The sequence below is a fragment of the Excalfactoria chinensis genome, chromosome 1 (genome assembly GCF_039878825.1).
Source record: "Excalfactoria chinensis isolate bCotChi1 chromosome 1, bCotChi1.hap2, whole genome shotgun sequence".
Lineage (NCBI taxonomy): Eukaryota > Metazoa > Chordata > Aves > Galliformes > Phasianidae > Excalfactoria > Excalfactoria chinensis.
In genome coordinates, this window is record NC_092825.1 from 131518354 (window position 1) to 131535656 (window position 17303).

The window sequence follows — 17303 nt, forward strand, 5'->3', positions numbered from 1 at the left end:
AATTCTCCCTGAGATGGAGGCTTGCCAGTCATAACCCAGCAAGAGGGGTGTGCCCATCACCAGGCTGTGTCAGTCCCTGCCTTCCCCACACTGACATAGCGTGCTCTTCCTCTCCATGTCTTTCTCAGCATTCCTCTACCAGGGTGCTCTCACTCCGATCCAGCTACTTTCAGCTGGTTTATTTTTTCATTTCAATTGTGTTGTCAGCAGTGCTTTAAGGCACTGGTGTTCTTGATGCTGTGGAGAAGGCTGTGTCCTGTTGTTAATTAGCTATTTTCTCAAATCATCACTACTTTCAGCTGTCAAGGATTAGATACTCAACTGGGAATTGAAGTCATCAGTTTTCTAGGACAGGAGTTGAAAGAAGTTATAAGTTAAACAGCTGAAAAGCAGCTTCCTATGTCTAGTCTTTTTCTCAGAACTATTTCATTACCATGGCACTGGAATGGACTGCCCAGGGAGGTGGTGGAGTCGCCGACCCTGGGGGTGTTAAAAAAACCATTGGATGTGTGTTGAGGGACATGGTTTAGTGAGAACTATTGGTGATGGGTGAATGGTTGGACTGGATGATCTTTTAGGCCTTTTCCAACCTTGGTGATTCTATGATTTCTCATGTATTTTCAAAATACATTTCACCTTTTTCTTTCTTTTTTCTTTATCTTAATTTGTAGGGGAAAGTTTGGTTTAGGAGGAACTTCTACAGAAATCTCATAACTATTTTTCATAAACTAAGTAAAATACTTCAAATTTCTGTGATGCTTTCAAATCAAATATATCCACTTCTCAGTGTCTGGATGACCCTTTTTTAATAATCAAAATAGATGAGAAATCACAACAAATGAAAGTTCTTTAAGAATTACTGTAATTTTATTGAATGCTGAAAGGAAATAGTTTTGATTTTTTTCTTCTCTGTCCACAGTGTATCATAGTTAATAATACAAATGCTTTGTCTCTGATGCTCCATTAAAATTCTTTTGACTTGCCTACTCTCCACAGTGTTGTTACTGCATATGTATCTCCTTAAAATTCTTTCATCCTTATTAAGACAAATTCATGTTGATTCTCCGTTTCAAAGTCTGCTGTGGGCTTCTTGTTAGTTCAGAGGTGGCAGGAGAATAGGAAGAAGAGTATGGCCCAAACTCAGAAGTATGCATGAGAGGCTGAAAATCTCTGTCATCTGGCTTTTCCTCACTCTTTATTCAAATCTCTCATTTTAGGTGCACTTCACTTGTTTCTCAAGCCAGAAAATAATGAAATTATCAGCATGTGTTCAGAAAAATAATCTTTGCTTTTGTTAAAAATGCAGAGTCAACTGGAGCAGCTTATTCGGTTAGTCTTAATTGTTATCCAGGTTAATCAGGGTTACTAATCTATAAGCTGTAGTCACTTGACTGTCCACATTATGTCAGTCTGTACCAAGTGCTGTAGCACTTAGTGATATAGCTCAGTGTTTGTGTGCTTTCATATAACGAGTGTCCTTTGCCTCTTGACAAAAAAAAATATACACATATAAATATATAGATGCTAGTTTGCATAGAAGAGCTAGCATTGGCTCTTTTCAGCAGCTAAGTTCGCTAGATGCAGAGGAAGTGAGAAAATTAAAGTTGAAACATTTTACCCTGAAGAAAGCAGGAAGGGAAGTCAAAGGTGCGCAGGAGTCACATAAACACAAAGTGTGTTGTTATTGTCTCTGTCAGAAACACAGAAAATTGATGTTGCCAGTGGCAGTGAGATCATTTCAGGTACCCCATGGATCGAGGACCTTTAAGTCTAGGACACAGATATTTCAGGGTCAGTTAATTTTTAGGAAAGGAGGGATAGCTTAAAATTTACTTCGTATTTCCTTTCAGCCTTTCTTGTAGAAGTCAGGATAGAGCAGGAGAGGGGTACTAGCTGAGGTTCAAGGTCATGGTTTACCTGTGGACTACACCATTCTGTCCTTTCATCACCAACAAATCAAATCTTCCAGTCAGTAAAGGCAGTCTCTCTCATGAGGCTGATGGAAGCACCTTTACAGGTAAATATTGACAAGTTCATGAAGACAACCCAACACTCATTTCTTTGAGTTCACTAATAATGCAAGCACACTGTATTTTTTGTCAAGAAGATGCTGGTTTGACAAAGCTTGGAGTCACTCCAGCATTTGAATCTGAGGTACTGAAAATGAGCTCCTCAAACTGAAGCCTGAAACTAGTCCCCATTGATGAGACTGAGATTAGTAGTCACAATGAATTTTTCACCAATCAGTTATTCCTGCAGGATGTGAAGGCATCTTCTGTTGTTTCTCCTGTTTTGGAAGGCTTAACTGTTCCTCCACATTAGATGCATTTCCAGAGAACAACCTTAGTCTTCTCCTGAGTCTGTCAAACCAGTTGCATCTCTTTCAAGGTGTTACAGTTTAATAGTACTCTCACTCTCTTAGTATCTGCAGATTAGAAAGGAATAAAGGATTGAAAAGAGTGATTTGCTCTGATTCTCATTCTGATCTTGTGGTGAAACAACTACGTGGCCCACATTGTCTAGAGTGAAAGGTTTAAAAATTTCCAGTTGATTTTGAAATCAGTGTTTGAAATAATAAATAGGCTTTCTCCATGAACAGCTGTAGAACAGTCAGTCTGTTACTGATGTTCTCCAGAAAGTTTCCCATGAGTGATGGGATTCTGGAATCCAGAGAAGATGTGTGGGCACACTTGGCTACCTCAAACCAAGTGTAATGGAAAAATTAGATTTCATAATGGATCTGCAGAACTATACCTTCCTATTCAAGTTAACATGCCTATCTTGTCTATCTTCTAGACAGTACTTACAAGTTAAATTGCACTAAAAGAGTATATTTTCAACAAGATGATTTAAAACTATTTCCTTCAGTATTCAGTGGAAAATATCTTCACTCTTCTGACTGATTTGAAAAAAAAAAAAACAAAAAAAAAAACAAAAAAACAAAACAAAACAAAAAAAAACCTTCAAAAAAACCTTTCGTGAGACTTCTCCAAGTACTTGGTTGCAATAATAATTTTCCCAGATCAGTTAACTTCCCTGTATCTAGTTGATTCTAGTTCTGGTACTGTCAAATTATAAGACATAAATCATATGCAGAAGACAGGAAGCTTAATTGTGTTATATAAAAGGAAACAGCTGATAGTTTCAGTATTTTCACTTACTACCTAAGGATGGTAGGAGCTCTCATAGACTACTTTTTTTGTAGACAAACCCAATGAGAAGCTAGACTCACCATCAAAGTGATTGTGTTAGAGTGTGATGGTAGCAAGCAACATCCACTGGAAGACCTAAGGTTCTTGTAGGTTCAGAGTACGCTGTCTGAACAGCTGGCTTCAGCAGAATCTCAGTTGATAAAATCTGTAGACTGTCCATGTTGATACTTACATTAATGTTCACAAATCATGTAGAAAAAAACAATTGTTCAAACTCTGTTCAGATGATCTCACAGCACCCCGCTGATCATGAGACCCATCTGGCCAGAAATGTTAGGAGAAAAATAGATGTCACTTATTCTTCATCAACAGTGTCTCTTCGGAGTGCTCCACACATTTGGCCCAAACCCCCCAGTCCTTCCTGGTTGTTCAGAGCCAGTCATCTGGTCTTCCTGGGAACTCGGAGACCATCCCAAACTGTACATTCCATGGAGCATGAGGGAGCACTGAGTCCAATGTACAGACTGCCAGAGGCATATTTTGGACACCTGGGTTGGGAAGGTATCTTAACACAAAGCTTACTAAAACAGTTGCAGCCTCTTTAAGAGATTCAGCTTCTTTCTACAACTGAAATACCCAGTAGTAACTTATATTTGAATGATCAAGATGATCATGATAGCCGTTCCCACCACAAAAATAGTTACAGTTTTGTTTAAACAGAAAAGGAGCACAGAATGGAAAAATTGGCATGCGATAGACTGAGTTCCTGCAGGGCTTTTAATTTTCACATACTCTTAAACTCACGGAGCCTAATGAGCTTAACATTTTGGCCAGTTGCACAATTTAGAAATTTCAACAGTGAATGGTTTTTGGACAGAAAAAAAATGTTCTCACAAATATGAAGAGTGAACAGATGTTACTATTGGTGCTTCCAACGCCTACTGACAGAAAACATCTGTGTTGAACTTCCTGAATTTTAAGATCTTGAGAACACTCCCACACACAACCAAAAGCCATTTGAAAACAATTGGGCTGGCAGATCAGTTTTCGGGTCTATTACTAAATGTTCCAATAGGAGCAGGTGCTGCTTGTTGTCTCGTCTCTAGGAGCCTGGCTGGCCAAACAGCAGCCATACCGCTACCCAAAAAGGGACCACCACTCTTTGCTATCTGAGATTTTAGGATTTTACATAGGCTGTGGTATAGTAAAAGGCATAAGGAACAGCTGATTCTAATATTGTGATTCTAATTAAACAAGTGGGAAGAATTAGGGGGGGAAAAAAATTAAGTATAGATACTAGCAGATTCAGAGAATTAACATGTGCTGCATGTTGCCCTAGAAAGAGTCTGGCTTTTGTAATCCTGTCAAAACTCATGCTGAATGAACAGAATTTTGTTCTGTTTTGAAAACATACTCAATGTGTTAAAAATGTCAGGCATTCGCTGTGCCTCAAAATATTCAGTCAAACATTTGATAGGTACCATAACCAAATTCTGCCCTTTTGTGTAAGCATGATACAGCAGCTGTCACGACGTAACTGGGAGTTCCCTGCTTCCTCCTGCTCCACACCCTTCATTTTAATATTTGCCTGGTTGGAAGAGCAAATTTGGCAAGGTGGTTTTCCTCTCTGGTGAATTTTTTTGTTGACTAAAAGCTTGTCTTCTCCAACTAATTAAATGCTAATGAATGTTTGCAAAAATAAATCAGTGTCACTTTAGTGCTCTGTAAAACATCACTAGTTCATGATCTCAACTCCACTACATATGTTGTTTGATTCAAAGTAGCATCTCTAGGTTATTTTAGTTAACTCTTCTTTGAATACAGCTTTTAGTTGGAACTAATATTTATATGCCAGTAGAAGTATATCTGTTTCTGGTTTTATAGCTGTGTTAGATTGATGCTCTCCATTTTACCTACATAAAATGACATTCATCACACTTCCAGTCTTCTGCTCATCCAAAGTACCTGACACAGAGTGAGGCCAGATCCAGTTCTGCTCACTCTTCTGATTTCTGATACATGAAGACTTCCCCATGATCCGCCCATGCAAAAACTTTAGCAAAGTCTCTGTAGTTAGAAATTTTGTCCTGATTTAAAAAAAGATGATAGAAACTGAGATGAGAAGCTATGGAGAAGTGGTGACGTTTAAGTAACTTCTACTAGACTAAAAGAAACGTGTGTCTGTGTAACCAGAGAGAAAGCAAGCAAGGTAGAGGCCAGATGATATAATTGGAATAAATTAATATGCTCTTGAGTATATGTCATTATCGTCATCTGATCACTTTTTTACACTGAATCATTTTGAACTTCCAAGAAAAACCCACTGATTTGCATCACTGCCTGCCAACTTCAGTATTTATATCCAGCTTTTTTTTTCAAGCAGAATGATCATCATGCTTAAGCTTATTTCTTCATTCTAACTGTCAAATATACAGTTCTGGAGCTTGATCTTTTGGAATGTTAGCTTTTTGCTCAGTTTAGAAAGTGACAATATGGAGGTCCACATTTGCGCTAAGAACCTGAGTTCTTGTAGACAGTTAAGAAAAACTGGTACATTGAACATGTATTTATCTGACCAAGTTTGGACATCTGCATTAGGCTGTATCATGCCAAAAGATGTCACCCTCACTTGAAGGGACTTCTGGGTGACTACACTGAATGTAGATAGATGTGTTCATTAAATACAATCTTCATACAAATATATATATATACATATATATATTTATACATATCCCTTTCAAGGCCTTACAAATTCATATCACCAGATAGTATATTTGCTAATACATCTCAATTCTGATTCTATATTACCAAGCCAGTAAATTACCAGGAAATTAGGATGTTTATTTACAGCTAGCATTGACATACATGCTGACTCTACTACAGCTGATTCCTCAGTGGCACTATGGTGTTAGGAGACTTCCTATGTACTGCACAGCAAGATGAAAGTAGGCAGGCTGTCCAAGTATCTGGTGCATTGAAGGCCTAAACCCAAGATTCCTGTCCACCTTATAGTATTTTTGTGTATCCACACTTCAGCAGAGATGCCACTTTGGACTTCAGAGCTATCATCTCCTCACTGACTCTACAGACAAAAAAGCCCCTTCCTTTTTGCCTACTGCTTCCTTCTCTTGTCTTTTCCCCCTTCTTCTTTCCTCCACACAATGACCTTTTGAAGACTTGGCATGGAAACCCTAGAGAAGTTTTGTCTAGACTTGCCCTTACTGATGTTTGCCTGAAGCAAATTGGTGGTTCCAGTGTCATTCTTTCTGCAGCAGCTTTGCAAAACACAGAAAGCATTTCTGACATGTGCTTGTATGTGTTTTGTGACATGAAGAAACTTTTAACTGGTTCTTTTTGAGTGTTTGACCGACATTCCAATGCATGTTTTCTTTTATGCTTGTTTTATCTTTTTGGGTGACATAGTGACTTTCTGGAAGATCACAAAGTCATCAAAGTGTGGGAACAGAAAACAGAACAAAAATTATTTCATTTACCGACTACAAAAAAAGACTGTGGTTCTGGTGAAGAGAATCCTTTCATAGTTCTTTTTTTAAAGAAGACTTGATGTTTATCCCTTACTTAACAAAGGAAAGAAAAAAAAAAAAAGCCAAAAAAACAAGAACCTTCTGCAAGCTGAATCACTACTTTGGAATTAACATTAATGTCATTTGGTCATTGCTGTCCTGAGAGAAAATGTCACAGGTCCAGACAGTACAGCTGAAAGAACAGCAAATTTTACCATGCCAAACTAGCTTCATTTTTTTTTTTTTTTTAGTTATTTTTAACTTAAAGTGAACTTTATAATTTTTTGTTTACTTTTTGATATAAATAAAATGGCTTTTTAACAAATGAGAAGAAAAGCTTTTTTTCTGAAAAAATGAGCTGGAATGTGGAACTCAGCAAAATACCCTTCTGTAAAGCAGGGAAAGATAAATTAAAACTAGAAATAACCATTAGCTGTGGCCCTGTTTCCAAAGCCTGCTGTCGCTGCCACTCCGTATTTTATCACTGGATACTGTGCAGTCTGAGGCACGTGAGAAAGATTTGTCCATGCTCAGGAAAGCTTTCTTGTGTCTCTGAGAGGACTGGGCCCTTCTGTTACATGAAATAAAGTGTGAACATAGGCCCTTCAGGAAGCCATGCTGCTCTGTCTGGTGATACAGGAAACCTGCCTCTTCTGTTGCCTTCTCCCCTACCTGCAGGCCTGGCTTGCTGCCCGCTACAGGAAAGGGACACTGTCACAGCCTTGAAGAGTTAGAAATCAAACAGTTGCCCTAATGTGTCTGCTAACCAACTTGTACACTGGGAAGCTTTGAAGGCAAAGTGTTTTAAGCTCTGTTTATTTCAGTAATCGCTGAAAAATGTGGCTAAAAGAAACATTATTTTATTAGAGCAGGATATTTCGTGCGGTATCTCTTCCTCTCAGCCTAAAGCTGTGTAGCCCCATAGCTAAAGTATTCCTGGCACAGTACTCTAATGTGATCAGTCCAGAAATTCCTGGATTCACACTTAAGGAGAAATACCACATGCTATACCCATCTTGTTCTCTGTACCACTACTGGGTTTATGAGCTTATTCCTTTGAGTTGAGAGGAGCACTAAGGCCATCCAATCTCAGTTGGACTCAAGGATTGTTTTAATGTGCCCACTTCCATGAAAGCTGACTCAGTAAACTGCAGATTCCCTAAAGTTGTACCCCATTCTCTTCATTTTACTAGAAAAAAAAAAAAAAAAAAAAAAAAATCTATTTCTTTCTTTAGTCACTTTTCTGAGAATCACACATTTAATCAGCTGAAATTTTGCCCATTTTCCCTAAAACTGATTTTATTCCCTGGTGAGTTTCTTTCTGTTCTGCTAGTTTCAGTCTCTGGCTAGTGGGACTGCATCTAGGTTCTTGCTGTCATTTCCTTTACCCATCCATTCTCTGTGTTTGCTGTGCCAGAGTGAGCCCTCTTATGAAAGCCCCAGCTCCCTCTTGTCCATCACAGTCAGATCCCCCTTCCTGCAGGAAGTGAACTTGTCCTTTCACAGATGACCTTTCTAAAATGTCAGGGAATTAACCTCCTTTCTTCTTGTCCACTGCTAAATAAATTATGTCCTTTCAAGGGTCATTTTCGTATGGGGAATACTGAATCATCACATTCCATATACCAGAAGCAGTTACAAAATAAAAGTCCATAATACAGTGATGTGGGCTCAATGACCGTGAAGCTCCACCGTAATTCTGGTTTTGTCCATTTCTTCATTCCTGAAGATGACTCCTTTTCTTCTTTCTTTATATCTAAATACCGACAAGTGAGTTTCTCAGCAATCCCTGATGATCGATCTTGCATTTTAAAACCTATGGAACAGGATCTGTCATTCACTGTGCCTTTATTTCTATAGCACCCCATAAAATTGATTGCTCTCAAAATTAGCGCACCTTCCTTTAAGCATGTAAATTTAGCAGTAAATTGGAAGGAAGAAAGTATTGCAACATGACATCTCTTTCATTTGGCTGGTCCTTAAAAGAACTGGAAATTAAAGTTCAAGCTGCAATACGCGAACATTCAGTACAGATCTAAAAGTCTGTTCAGGATCTTCTTAAGTCCACTGGGACTGAATTGCAAAATACAGTTATTAAATTCAATGACAACCCTGACAGCATTTTCTTTCATGCACGTCAGTGGACAAGGGACGATGTATATACAACACTGCAAATATTTTCTGGGAAGATTTCCTCCAGGCTTCCTAAATTTCTGACCTTTGCTCCTCCCTGCAAATAGCTTTTGCACATGGCTGTGCTGGCCACAGGGACTGTATGAGACCTCTTCCAGTCAGCTGGAGTCTCATGAGGAGCAAGACAGGGACTGTCTGTTTGGGAGTATGTCCTGATACTGGCAGCATTGTAAATTTGTCTGAATGTTAGAGGAAGTTTTATAACAAGAGCAAAGAGGAATGTAGGACTCTTTGTTGGTCTATAAGGTATTCCACCCATCCACTTTTTCCTTTTCTTCTTGCATGCTCTCTCTGATATTCTTTGTCATGGAATACCGTAAGTCTCACAGCCCTGGCCTGTAAGTCCTGTGGCAGTAAGTGGTAATGATGCCATGCTCTGGATACTGGAAGAGTTCTGGTTTCCCTTAGCAACGTGCAAAGTCTTCTGCTGGAGAGTCATTTGGTCCAGAACATATCTCTGCATTGCTTTATCATGTAAGAAAAGAGAACACCAGAGGAAATGCTTTGTGAGTTACCTAAAATATGACAGCCAGGGTTATCATGTTCCCCTATGCCTGCCTTTTTCTTTTCTTTTTTTTTTTTTTTTTAACTTGGAAATTTATTCCAAAATCATTCTGTGGCCTTGGAGAATTTTCTAGGATTTCTGATTTCCAGTAATACAACGAGAGCACTAACATGCATGGCATGTTTCACACAGGGAAATTCCAGACTCTAATAATTGAGTCATCCTTTATTTGACTAAACCTTTCAAATTGATTGTCTTTGCTTAAATCTCCTTAATGACCTTTGCAAAAGAGAGCATGTTCAAAGGTCATTTGCTAATGAAAAAGGGACACACTTATTCAACAAAAGATTTAACATAAAGAGAGAAGAGGAGAAACTGACATGTCTGAGTTAGCTAAGGTTAATAAAGCTAATTCAGTTAACAAGCCAGGTCACTAACTGACTGAAGAACTACACAAACTGTCATGATATTAACTAATTCTTCAGCTCCGACTCTAGCCTCGTGGTAGTTCCAGAAGGATCAATTATCATCTCTTTATTGCAAATAATGTTAAATAATCCATCCACACCAACCCCAAGGAAGGCTTGGAGAGGGGAGGAGGAGCTGGCATTGCCCACCTCTCCCGGTTTCCCATTCCTTGTTTACTAATTTCTACCTACCATATAGGAAAATGGGGGTGCCAGTGGAAGTGATATTTGCTGCACAGTTCAGAGAGGCAGCTGTGTCCCACATAATGCTACCTGTTCAGTATGGCATAAGGAAATGAGCTGCCGCTTACTCAGATGTGTATGTCTCCTGCCAACAGGATTAATGCATTTTGTGTGTGTCTTTATTTCTTTTCTATTTATTAAACTGATGAATGGAAAGACATTGGCCCGCTGAACATCCGTAATCCCCATGAGCAGGCTTACTTTAGGCGTAGGGAACTTGTATTAAGTTGTGCTAGGTTGTAAGCACTGGAGAGATTATCTTTCATGCTGACAGCTCAAACACTGAAATCCATGGTGTCCTTTGGCAATGCTCCTAAACAATCAGTTCTGTCAAATTAATTGCAACAGTATAGCAAAGGATCCACTGTGTCAGAGATCCATACTGGTGGCTCGTCTCTGAAGAACTACATGTATTTCATTCTTTATACTGGCTCAGTCCTAGACTTTTTCTAAGAAACAAAGAAAATTCACTGAATTTTGTACAGAATTTGGTTGTCTCATCTCCTTAGGATGGGCTTGTTTGGTGTAATACAATGGGCCTTAAAATATAAAAACCTACTCAAACTGTAGTTACAGCATTTTTTCACAAAACAGGTGTGGAAAATAGGTTGCTTTTCTGTTGTTTTTTTGTTTGTTTGTTTGTTTGTTTGTTTTTTAACTGGGAGTACACTGTGCTTAAGTATTTATTTTGGACTTTCTGGTAAGTCAACTATAGCATATATAAAATGCAGTTATATAGAGATTGTTGAAAATGAGATGTTTAAATTGTGTCCCATGTGGGGCTACCCCTCATTAGGAGCATAAAAGTTTGCATAAAATCAGAAAATAGTGTACACTGACTTGACTACTACTTTCTGAATACAAATAAAATGGGTATCTTCAGGCTCATTTCTTTCAGTCTCCGCACTGCTCTCTTTTATTCCTCTCATCTCAATAGCATTAAATGGAATTGGACATAGAACATCCAAAGTGTCCTTCGATAGGGACATCTTTTAGTTCTTTCTTTCCAGGCATGGATGTGAGTGGAAAAGCAAAAAAGTAAGTTGTTCTAGGAAGGTGGGTATGATAGATTTTGCACTATTTTTATGCAATTGCGCTATATATCTTATCCCAAAATGTTACTTTTGTATCAGTTCATTTGTATAAATACATATCTGTTTGTTTATGTTTTGCTGATTTGTGAGTTACTGATGCTGTTGCAGAATGGCCTGTGAAGATCTAATCTCACTTTTAAAATACTTTCTTTAGAATCTGTTTAATTAGAGTGTTTTGGTAAATGGTGCTCTGTGCTATTTAAACACCTCTCTTCAGAAAAGACTATGGCAATTTATTGTTAGTGTCATTAGTGCAGTGAGTACCCCAGAGCATAAAAAAACATATGTGCCTTTGGTGATCCTACATTTGGAACAGTTTTCAGATACATTAGTTCACAGATCTCAGACACACTGTCAGAGCCCCATTACTTAAACCACCATTGTGTTATTTCAAAATGATTTTTTTCTCCCTGTGGTGAGCCTTCTGATGTTGGCAATCAACAGAGGATCATTTTTTAACAATGTTTGAAGTGGCCTTAAGAGTGTCATTAAGGCCGTTCTACCAAACCAGTGCTGGAAGGAAGCTTTCAATGACAGGGAGCCCTCAACCTGTGTGGGTACCCTAATGGCATATGTGTCGAATCACTTTCAAGCTCCAGGGTTAAACGGAAGCATTGTCCCAGACAGGCTAAAATTCATGCCATTAAGTAGTCTTCATTTCTAAGAAATGTCACAATAAACAGATTTCACAGTCAAGCGTATTTTAACTGTTCAGAGCATAACTGGTTATGTTGTATATCAGTGAGAATCACTCTTGAGCAGTCATTCTCCTTATTCCAGAAAAAAAAAAAAAAAAAACAAAAAAAAAAAAAAAAACACTTCTTTTCATAGAGTAGCAGTGGATGTTCAAGTAGTGAATATTGATCTGATCATTCATTTCCATGTATTGGTTTTGTCACGAACAATGTAGTCACTTTGTTGGAGTTTCTTTGTGTGGTGTCTCCAGATACATTCATCAAAGCGTTTGGTCTACTGGAATGAAGAGATTCTGTGTTTCATTTCCTCTGAAGAGGTTGACTCCACCACAGGAGTAGTGGAAGCTCAGCTGCAGCCCAGCTTCATGCATCTCAACTGCTCCTAAATAAATGCTTCTTTATTACTTTTATCAGGGCCAGCCAGGACTCCTTGGATCGCAGGGATTCCCTGGACCACCAGGATTGATGGGGATCCCAGGACTGCAAGGTCCTAAAGGTCACAAAGGTGAAAGAGGACATCCAGGAATAAGTGGACCCAAAGGAGAAACGGTAACTTTTGAATATCAGATGTTTTAGCTAATGAGCAAAGTACTGGAAGGAACATGGTTTTAATTGTGCTGTTTTACTCTAGGGGCAAAGAGGAGTCACTGGTTTCCCAGGGGCAGATGGCGTTCCTGTAAGTAGCTGGTTATCTCCTGTTTAGGAAACCACCAACTGCAATATGGTGAACTGTGTTAATGCCTTTGTACCTTAATGTGTCTGATCTGAATTCTGTATCAGCCACGTACACACTGTTGAGCTAAGGGCATTTGCTGAAGTAAGTGGAAATGCAGATGGTCAGCAACAGGATAAAATCTGTGCTCCTGCTCATTCCCTCTGATAATCAAGGTCCGGTTTGCTTTGTCTTATGGAGAAATCCCCTTGTTAAAGAAAGGACAAAAAAGGAAGGAAATTCCCTGTGTCCCTAGAGGTTACCCAGAAAAGTATGTTCTTTTATAGGAACATGTGAGATAAGTACTTTGCATCTCTTAGGCTTGTGAGTGAAGGACAACCCTGGGTCGTGCCTTAATTATTTCAGAGCTGTAAAGCATATAGAAAGACCAATAATTGTAACCATTGTTATGCAGTTTGTATCTCATACAGCATACATGAGACAGTCTTAAAAAAAAAACAAAACTGTTTAGTATCTAACTTTGAACAAATTGTCCAGGTCCGTGAATCTGAAACATTCAAAGAGGAAAACCGGGTAAAGTTCACAGCACAGTATTTTCCCAGCTTACACTTCTTTACATCTTGTGTCATAAAATAACAAAGAAATCTGAGTCATTGGAATCCCTGGACAGAGTTCCCAGGCTTGGGTTTCCTTTGTAGTGCTCCCTGACACCAGGGCCTTGCTCTGCAACCCACACATCCACATCCACTCGGCTTTCACCCTTTTTTGTTTCCTGAAAAACTCTGTATTGAGTTTCAGGGCTTTCTCCTCTTTCTCCTTATCACTCTTAAAAGAAAATCAGAAGACCCTCTTTCCCATTCCTGTGCAAACTTCTGTAGCCCATAATTTCATTTACCTCACCACATTGTACTGAGTTGTTTTTCAGTGCTCTGTCTTCCTGCAGATATATCACCCTCCTGCAATGCTCTGTGTTACTATGTCTGAACAACTTATGCTACCTGAGAAAGTTTTCTGTCTTTGTCCTGCTTTCACAACCTCTGCAATTGCATTGTTGGGGATAAACACCTTCAGATATTATTTGAACCTGCATACTCATTGTGTGCTGCCCTCAAGTCCCTTGTCCTTCCTGTTTGGTTATGTTCACTAACCAGTTTTCCTAGGCCAAGACATAACACTCACCATCAGAAGGCAGATAGGAACCTATATGAATTGTAACAGCAGAGTACTGGGGTATGGGACTAGAGACTAAGGGAAGATGGTGAGAAGCCCAAGTCTGTTCTTTAGTGAGGAATGCAGAATACAGAAGCAAAGATAAAACCTGCTCTAGGCAGTGAAGAAGAAATAAATATATTCTGTTTATGTTAGTTTCTGTTTTTCCTGACTGAGCCCCCTGGAAGAAAGCTGATCAAGGGCAGAATTGCTTCTTATCAATCCCAATGTAAATCAGTGGTAACTGCAACTAAGATAAACATCAGTACTGCAGTAGAAATCCATTATAAAGCAGGATTAACTTTTCCCTGCTTTCCTGTACCACAGAGGTTCAATGTGGAGCTTCCGCAGTGCCCTCAGCACCCTTGGTTTGAGTCTCTCCCATCTCTGTACTTACAGCTTCATCATGGCACTCAACCAAGCTCCAAAGGCATCACTGATTTTTTTCCTAGCTTGGAAGCGATTCAAAGCCAGTAATGAACCTTTTTTCCCACTCCTCCAGTGTGAAGCACTGAAATTCTGAACAAACCTATTTCTTGGTGACTCCCTGCACAACAGTTTCATCTGGCTTAGTTCTCTGCTTAACAGAGACTGTATTGAACATAGCTTTCTTACCCTTTCTGAAAGGTCCTTTACTACTCATGCTGTCTGGGGCATATGGTTCAAGCTGCAGCTATATTAAAAAAAAGGCACTGTCTGTTTCTTTCTTTGAAAATCATAGTTTCCCATGGATCCAAGCCTTGGGCTTAATGTGAGAATGTCTAAATACTGTGTGACTACAGGAAAAGGAAAACTAGAAACAGATGGATAGATAAACACTTTTTTTTTTTCCTCAACAGGGTCATCCAGGGCAGCCGGGATCAAGGGGGAAGCCAGGTCATGATGGCTGTAATGGGACAGTAGGTGACCCAGGTGACCCAGGAACACCAGGACACTCCGGTTTCCCTGGTACCATTGTAAGTAGCTGACAGCAAATAAATATCTGAAGCAAAGATCATTACTGAAATGCATTTCATACAAGTGTGTGCTGAAAACAAATGGAACAGGAGATCCCTTTTGGCCCAGCAGAGTATTGAGCATCCTTGTGGATCTACCATAGACATGCCCCATAATACTTAGGGCTGACGGGTCTGCACAGAGTTTTACTTGTCACATAAGTCCTAAAGGGAGATTACTTCAGGGAAATCTGTATGCTTCCTGATGGAAGTAACTTTTTTCCCCCCTGCCTCATACCCAACATACTGGCTTTCTGTGGAGCAGTAGGTAGGATTATGCTGAGGTGAGCACTGGAGCTCCTATATTTACTAGCCTGTATGTCAGCACTGATGAGCTGCTGCTCTAGATGTGATGTGATCCTGTAATATCACTGTAACAGGGAGTTCTTCCCCACGTATCTTAAATCCATTTTCTTATAGACCATGAAGGTTCGTACTTGTTTATAAATCACAAATTTCCAGAGTTAAACATAGTCTCTACCTTTAAACAGTAATGCATATGTACTCATGAAAAGCCTTACAAATATTTTTTATTACTCTTAACTGATTATGTGTTCACAGACAATATGATATTTTACCCTCTTTTTGCTCAAAACCAGGGAGTTCAAGGACCAAAGGGCCAGAAGGGGGAGCCCTATGTGCTACCGCCGGACATCGCCAGCCGACATCGGGTATGTGTGCAGTCCCTGTGAACTGATGAATTATCAGTCCGTGCTCAGAAAGTTTTTAAAAAAAAAGGTGTAGAGTGAGTTTTCCTCACATTCTGGATGCAATGTTCCCAGAGACCCACTTAGATTTCGTGTAGGTTTTTCCTGGTAGCTTCTTCTCTCTGATTTCAGCAAAGTCTATCTGATATTCAAGGAAGTAATGTCCACACACTTGCAAGGACATCTAGTCTTTCTGGATGGACTGCAAATACAGTTGGGCAAACACAATGACCTGTCAATTTAAAAATGTCTGTAAGATTGTGCTTTTAAATACAAGTTCAAGTGTTGTGGTTCAAGTATTATCTTCTTCATTCAGTGACTACCTTTGTGTCCTTTGCGGCAAAGTCATTCCTGTGTCCAAGTTTTGTCCAGTAAATGATTCTATTTGATGTTATCACCCTTTTGTTATAACTTCCATGAAGGAGTCTGGTTGACTTGTGTTAAAACATGCCTCCATGTGTTATTTAGTTACATAGTAAACTCCAACTATTCTTATGGATGCTTTTACATTATCTAATCTTTTTCTCATATGTATAGTTTTCTATAAATTGAAAATATCAGATAATAATAAGTGCTTACATTTACTGTTCGAGTAAAAATTGTGACAAATTTATTACAAAACCTATACCTGATCTGTTCTGTGCACTTAATGGATCTGCTAATTTAATTTGTACATATTTTGTGCCAGTGATGAGTGCCAAAATATATTTATATGTTGACATACTTGTAGCAGCCTATGTTTTTTCTAATGGAATCTTTTCAGAAACATCTTAAGTTCTGATCACTTGTTAGTGCTTACAGAGCTGCTCAAGTATTTTGCAGTCAACAATAGAAACTTGCACCTGTATCATTTCAGAAAGGAAATGGTTCCACAGATTATTCCATTAACTAAGCTCAAGTTAACTAGATATATGAAAAAGTTAAGATGCTATTCAAAATGATTGAAAGTGTCTGGGCTGAAGACCGCATTATTTATGGACATTGGAAAGTCTTTGCAGTAGAACATTTTTGGATCCAATTTCCAAAAACATTTCAACATGTACTGCAGTCAAAATATGTGGTCACTGAAAACAGTATGTTCCAAGTGCTTTTCAGTGACTCAGAAGAGAATCAAAATGATTTGGTAATTCCCATGCAACTCATGAAAAATGAGCTTGTGCATTTCAGCTAAGTCTGTATCTCTGATTATGCTACTGGTTAGGTCTTCCAGAATGAACTGAACATAGTCCATTGTCCATCTTAGCCTTGCAGCTTGGTTCCTTCACATCCCTAGTCAATTTGGTACTCTCAAAATACATTGTATGTAACTGTATTATATGTAGAAAGTATAAAACCAATCTATGATAAAACACATTAAATTTTATCAAACTATTCATCAAATGTGTCAGTGTATAAGGATTTGTATAGATTATATGTTATGATTATTTAAAATATCTTTTGAAATGAGAAAATTTAATGAGAAAATATTTTATTTCATTTTGTATATCTTGCTTACTGCATTTTTCACTTCTTTGTTTTCTTTAGGGAGAGCCTGGGGATCCAGGATTCGTTGGTTTTCCAGTAAGTAGTATTATAGAAAATTGCAATTAACTGTCAGTAGTAACTGTCATCAGAACAGCATTAATTGGTGTTTGTGTGTTTTTCTACTTAAAGGGACCTCCGGGTACACTGGGTATTCAAGGACCTATTGGTCCAAGAGGACTGCCAGGAAGACCTGTAAGTATGTTTGAAATACTTTCTGTAGGAAATTATCCTAATGGAAGAATCATGTCAGCAAGATTGTAAAGTAGCAAACGAAGTGAAAAAAAAAAATGGGTTTAAAAATAGCGGGTACATGTAGTTGGAT

The 17303-nt window shown here is 38.7% G+C and overlaps 1 protein-coding gene across 2 annotated transcripts in view; it reads left to right on the forward strand.

The window, feature by feature from the left end:
* The window catches only part of COL4A2 (collagen type IV alpha 2 chain), a 135315-nt gene that overhangs the window by 74168 nt on the left and 43844 nt on the right, over positions 1-17303 (forward strand). For both annotated transcript variants that reach the window (XM_072342918.1, XM_072342927.1), the window contains exons 5-10: positions 12288-12422; positions 12505-12549; positions 14595-14711; positions 15350-15421; positions 16982-17017; positions 17111-17173. In XM_072342918.1, the coding sequence (XP_072199019.1) occupies positions 12288-12422; positions 12505-12549; positions 14595-14711; positions 15350-15421; positions 16982-17017; positions 17111-17173 (468 nt within the window). The remainder of the gene's footprint in view (positions 1-12287; positions 12423-12504; positions 12550-14594; positions 14712-15349; positions 15422-16981; positions 17018-17110; positions 17174-17303) is intronic.